The 6,260-nt window shown below is 39.0% G+C and overlaps 1 protein-coding gene across 1 annotated transcript in view; it reads left to right on the forward strand.

Moving 5' to 3' along the window:
* Positions 1–1,686: 1,686 nt before the first annotated feature.
* The window catches only part of LOC102240094 (chromosome unknown open reading frame, human C11orf58), a 14,525-nt gene continuing 9,951 nt past the window's right edge, over positions 1,687–6,260 (forward strand). The window contains exon 1 of the mRNA XM_005883306.2: positions 1,687–1,913. Coding sequence (XP_005883368.1) covers positions 1,851–1,913 — 63 coding nt within the window. The 5' untranslated portion in view covers positions 1,687–1,850. The remainder of the gene's footprint in view (positions 1,914–6,260) is intronic.

Raw genomic sequence — 6,260 nt, forward strand, 5'->3', positions numbered from 1 at the left:
CTGCTAGCCTTATTGATTGTCCTTTTTATTTCAGAATTCTTTTAGCAATCTAAATTACCTATTCAGGCATCCCAGTGGTTTATTGGTAATAAAGCTAAGTGTTCTAAATGCTTTGGAGAACCACAGTCCACCCTAGAAAATTCTGTTACTTAACTGTAATTTCACTGTAATTTCCACTTACAGAACTTTTGTAGACTCATAGTTAGTAGGCAAAATATTTTAATTTATAGTGAAGAGCAAACAACCACTTTCAAAAAGTACTTTTTCTCCTCATGGGTTTACTCTTCTCCACCTTGGTTTATGGTTTATTCTTCACAGAACTCACTGATTAAGGTGACCTTGCTTGGTTATAAAAATGATCCTATTTGATTTTTTCCCCCCCATATTCGAATTAGTACTGTTATCCCTTTGCTTCCAAAATAAAAGAGCAGAATTTGGATATATGACTGTATAAAGAACTATATTCCACTGGTGACAGTTCTATAAATGGTGATAGTTTGCAGTGGAGAAAAGTAATACTATTTCTACAGGGGCAAACTAAAGCAATTGCTGAGTTCAGCGGCTAACAGTGAAGCAGTTTCACAGGCTACTTTCAGTAGCAAAATGCAACTGTTTCTGTACTGTCATCCCACTTACTGATTTTTTCTTTAAAAAAATCAAGTTTTTAATCAAGGTCAGAAAGCTTCAAAAGTAAGGACAGGGATCCTCACAGAACGCTAGGGTTGAAGGCAGACAGGTTCAGGCCTGGTTAAAAATTCAGATACCTTGACACTGCACGAACAAATGTCCAATATCTAAATAAAACCCTTAGAGGCAGCGGTTTCTGTGGAGATTAGTGGTTGCAAGGGAGGGACTGCTTAATGGGTACGGAATTTGCTTTTGGGGTGATGAAAACGTCTTAGCACTAGATCGAGGTGATGGTTGCAGAACACTGAATGTAATAAACGCCACTTAATTGTACACTTTAAAATGATTAACTTCGTGAATTTCACCTCAATAAAAACAGTAAATATTTTTTAAGGGGGAAAAAAAGATACATGGTTTTCTGGCAGAAATTCTGGATTGGGGCAAAAATACAATGCCTACACACCAGGGGTCACAATCGAGGTCACACAGGGGCGCTGCCACTTCACACAAAGCCATGTGGAAAGCTTACAAAATTCCCTGAGGGGGGCCCTAGTTTCAATAACTGCCAATAAACTGGATTCATCTCAGTGAAAAAGGGAAAGCAGCAAAATACTCCTCAGAAACTTCTAGAAAGCTGCACCGCTGCTCACCTAGAAACCTCTACCAGTAATAGAGAACACCAGGGTGGAAACAGTAGAAGCCATATTTTTTTCAAAGGTTTTTGTATTGGGAGTAAGCTCACTCGTGAGGATTCAGTAAGCCTCAAACTATGACAGATACGTAGGTCAACCGTGCGGCATCTTAAAGTGAAAAGCGAAAACCCACTCTAACTTTCGTTTTGTGCCAAGGAAGCTCTGCCACAACGCTCACCGCCATACCCATCCGCGGGAAAGCTTCCTCCACCAGCCGGAGGGGGCGGGGCCTCAGAGGACACTCCCGCCACACAGCACGAGGTGCGCCGCTGGGCTTCCTGGGAATAGTAGGTTCCGTCACCTCTCTGTCTCTTGTTCAGGCCGCTATGGAGTCAGCCAGAAAACTACAACTCCCAGGGTGCTCTGGGGTGGCAAGCGGCTGCGTCGTGACGACTGTGGCAGAGAAGGGCCGTCGGGCTCTGCGTTCTGGAGTGGCGCTGCTTGGTCCAGAGGCAGGTTGCAGGCTGCTGGTGCCGGAGCTGAGGAGAACAGCGACTCGGTTTGGCATTTGCTGTCGGGGTCCCCGCAACGATGAGTGCTGCCAGGGAGTCCCATCCGCACGGGGTGAAGCGTTCAGCCTCCCCAGACGACGATGTAAATAACAATGGCGGAATGGATGAGGGTTGAGGCCTACTAAAGGTTGGGGTAGGCCGGGAAGGGTGGGTGTAGATGGAGGAAGCGCCGGAGGTGGCCCGAAAAGGAAGGGAGGGCGGGGGACCCAGAGGAATGGGAAATGTCTCCCTTCTTTAGTTAGGGTCGCAAGGTTTGAAGAGGGCCGCACGCTGAGAACCAGAGGCCTGCGTAGGAAGGGATCGAGGAAGGAAATCCTGTACGGTCGAGAAGTGAGAGAGCCTAGTCAAGAGGTCATATCTGCCTCTTTGGCGGCTGATGAAGCCTCTTGGTCGGGCCTTCCCACCCAGGATAGAGACGGCCAGACACGCCCTGTTTGAGGCTTAAACTGCTCCTGTGACAGGGTCAAGGTGTTCGTGCAATTCGGGCAGCTTCCCCGGCCGGGGTTATTTTTGCAGTGTGCTCCTGACAATTAATCTTAACTGCACTGTTAAGAGTACACTCAGAACAGTGTTGAGTGGAAAAAAATGTATCGGGGGAGTAATCTGTGACTGGCGCAAGGTGGTGAGGTCTAAGACGTTGCGACCTAGAAGCCCGTTTTGATGTCAAGTACCTCCCTCTCCCCTCCTCCCTCTCCCTCTGCTTTCCTCCTCCACCACCATCCCCCCCTCTCCCCCAGCACGTCAGTTTAAATAGCAAACCATTCATTTCTTAAAGTAACACATTAAATATTTACTGCTGCGCCAGGTGTTGGAAATTCAAAGATGAATAAGTATGTGCTTATCGTCGGCCTTTTTGTATATCTGCCCCAGCTCCTAGCGCATTGTCATGGAGACTGCAGTAACCAGTCAACTTAAACTAGGTCCTCTTACGGTGGGTCAGTGAATGCCCAGCGAGAATGTTGATGGGGAGGGGGAGCATGGCAGGTCATCTTTAAGGATGGGGAAGGAGCAACCTCTAGTTTTCTTTCCGGTATTGTTTAAAGCACTATCAACTACTGAATGTATCGTTTTTTTATTTTCTTAAGCTTCAGTTCAGTGCCTTTCATAATATCTTATTTTGTGAATCATAAAAGGCTCACTGAATACTACTGGTGTGTATCTTTTGTAGCAAATGAAATTAATGGTTAAGACCCACCACTCTCTGGGTGGAAGGGTTAGGTCCAGAATAGTAAGGCTCTTTTAGCTTTGCAGAAAGATCAGTAATCTGTGAAGAGTTGGGGATGAATAGTAATAGTGAGCTTTATTCATGCCCTCTGTTCCTGCCTGCTAGAGGCTTTTAGATCTTTTCTTGTTGATATGGTAATCCAGTTCATGCTGCGAATTTATTTAGGCTTTTAAGTAACCTGGGTGCCATTTCAAAAGCTCTTACATTGTTTCCCTCCTGGTATTTAATTGTGACTTGATTGTTAGAATGTTAGGTACCTGTTTTGCTAGACTCAGAGACATAGTCTTTTAGCTTGACAGAAAATTCTTGGTGATATTAAGTAATTTAACACAAAGTTAGAGATTAAGTAATTAAGAATTCGATAGCTTCTGATAGGATCATTTTAAACTAGATGACCTTTAAAACCTTTTCCACTTCTACAAGCATTCTCTTTGAAGATGATGGTTATAGTTACAAATCACATCAGGACTTAGCACCATCACACATTCCCTAAAATTGATTATGTTGTTAATTTTATATTATAGTGCAATACAAAGCAATACAATAACCTATCTCTTGATAGTGATTTTTTAAAGTTTCTTTCATATGAATTTTATTTTTGCTGATAATTGGGAGTTATCTCTTAAGTACTTGTTTATAAAATATTTTAATATATGTAAAACATTTTTAAATGTTTTTAAACATACAAATTATAGAAAATCAACTAATTAGAATATGTATTTGGTCAATAGTTTCTAATGAACATCCACTGCATGTAAAATATAATTGAAGTTTTATTTTGCCCACTGACCTCACATATTAAATGGGGATTATCAAATATTTAAAAAGATATTAAAAGTAGATATTAAGTCACAGAATCCAACTCTAGGAAAATGCTGACAATTCCAAAAGTTACTATGGTATTATTGGAGGTAAATTGATTGCAGTTCTATAAAATATCGACAGCTTAAAAAAAATTAGGATTATAAATTGTAAATGATAAGGTTATTTATATAAAGACATTGAAGACATTTGCTCTTTTTATATATTTTTATAACTAGTTCATAAACCATTTCCACATACTCTATCTCATTTGGTTGTGTACAGTATAATGTGGAAAGAGCAGAGGACTTAAGGCTAGAGGATGGAAGCAAGTCCCTTAGCCTCTTTACCTCATTGTCCTTATTTATTAAATGGATTCTTGAGAGAATGTAAATGAAAGCAGTTTGCAAGTTGTAAAACACTGCAATTTTTAAGTGAAAGGAGCCTTGCTATATAGATAAGGAATGAAAAGAAGTTAAATGCCACATCTAGGTTAACAGAGAGCAAGTAATTTAGTGGGATTCAGAACTTAAGCTTCACTAGTACTTTAATTTTTTTTTAAAACTATATTGAACCAGAAATAGTTAAGAACTAACTGGTCTGTGAAGAGATGAGCTGTCAGATGGAAAGAAGCAGAAATTTGGAACTTAGCCAAAATTATGAGAGCATATAAGCCCCCGACCAAAAGGAATTTAGAAGAGCCATGGTTGTCCATGTAGTACAAATAGATTTAAATTCATATGCCCAGAAGAAATGGCCATCATTGTTTCTTTTATATTCTATTAGTCTTTTTTTACAAGATATTTTCATAAGTAAGGAGAATAGTGAAAATCGCCTTCATTAGAAATTCTAATATGAATTTAACCATACCAAATCAAATTTGTATTCCACATTTTCATGACATACATACCCAAAATGATGAGCATCCTCTGAATACAGCTAACTGCCTATCAGTTGTTATGTGTGAAGCTGGAACATATAATTTAAGATTACAAACATATTTCTAATAGATTTTAGCTTATTAGGAAGTTATTCTAGTTCTTACATTTGCATCATCAAAATATAATACTACTTGAATTGTTTTAAACATTTGATTGCTTATAATTTTGTGTTGAGAAAGGGGTTGTCTGCTCCATAAATGTGAAACATTTTCATTTTTAAATTATAAACTCGATTAGAATGATCAATGAATGTTTTCATTTCTACATTCATTCTAGTCACCTTTGTATACACACCTGCCTTCATCATTTGTCCACTTAAAAACCATATCAAATAAGTTTTGGTGTACAGATAACATAAAAGATGAAATAAAAGTCATATATCTTTTTAGGAAAACAGGATGGTCCAGGCTATTATAGCAAAATATTGCAGGATGAAGTCCTTCCTGTTGAGTGACTCTCTGGATGAGAGTATTATATTTATTTTTTCTCTCTTTTTCTTTGTCTATAATTGATTTCTGGGTTGGAAAAGTTATTTAGTATTTCATCATTCGAGGACTCATAGTCATAAGATTTTTGCATATACAATTTGCCATCACTTGTCAGTTTGCATTCAACTACTTGTCTGATAATTGTGAAATGCTTTCTGTCAGTTTCCAATATTTTACCCACTTGCAGTTATGGGTAGAAATGAAAAAAAAATCTGAATTAACTGTGTCCAAAGAAAGCTAGAAGTGACCAACAAAGGGGTGATGTTTTCTTAAAAGTAATGCAATACTTTAGACCAGCAGTTCTCAACCTGTGGGTCGCAACCTCTTTGGCGGTCGAACGACCCTTTCAAAGGGGTCGCCTAAGACCATCCTGCATATCAGATATTTACATTACGATTCATAACAGTAGCAACATTACAGTTATGACGTAGCAATGAAAATAATTTTATGGTTGGGTCACAACATGAGGAACTGTATTTAAAGGGCCAGAAGGTTGAGAACCACTGCTTTAGACAATATGATGAGAAAACTCTTCTACCATTTTTCTATTTTCTTACTCTTTTAGTCATTTTTAGCATAGTTGGGAATAATTGATGATTTAAAGTAATTCTTACATTTGTTTCAAGATGTAGAGAAAAATAGCATTAGGATTCCATATTAGATTTATCAAAAGGTTCAATATTTGATATTGATTTGGCCCAATATTTGATAATTATAAAGTAAAATGGCTTATTCTGTTCTTTTAAAAAATAAGTAAATTTTGTCTTTATTCTTTGGAAGACCTCTAAGAATAAATGAAAGTCATAACATATCCTTACAAAAACTAGAACTCCTCAAAAAGAAACTGATGGCCCTGACTGGTTTGGCTCAGTGGACAGAGCGTTGGCCTGCGGACTGAAAGGTCCCAGGTTTGATTCCGGTCAAGGGCATGTACCTTGGTTGCGGGCACATCCCCAGTAGGGTGTGCAGTAGGC

The sequence above is a fragment of the Myotis brandtii genome, unplaced genomic scaffold, assembly GCF_000412655.1.
Source record: "Myotis brandtii unplaced genomic scaffold, ASM41265v1 scaffold782, whole genome shotgun sequence".
NCBI lineage: Eukaryota > Metazoa > Chordata > Mammalia > Chiroptera > Vespertilionidae > Myotis > Myotis brandtii.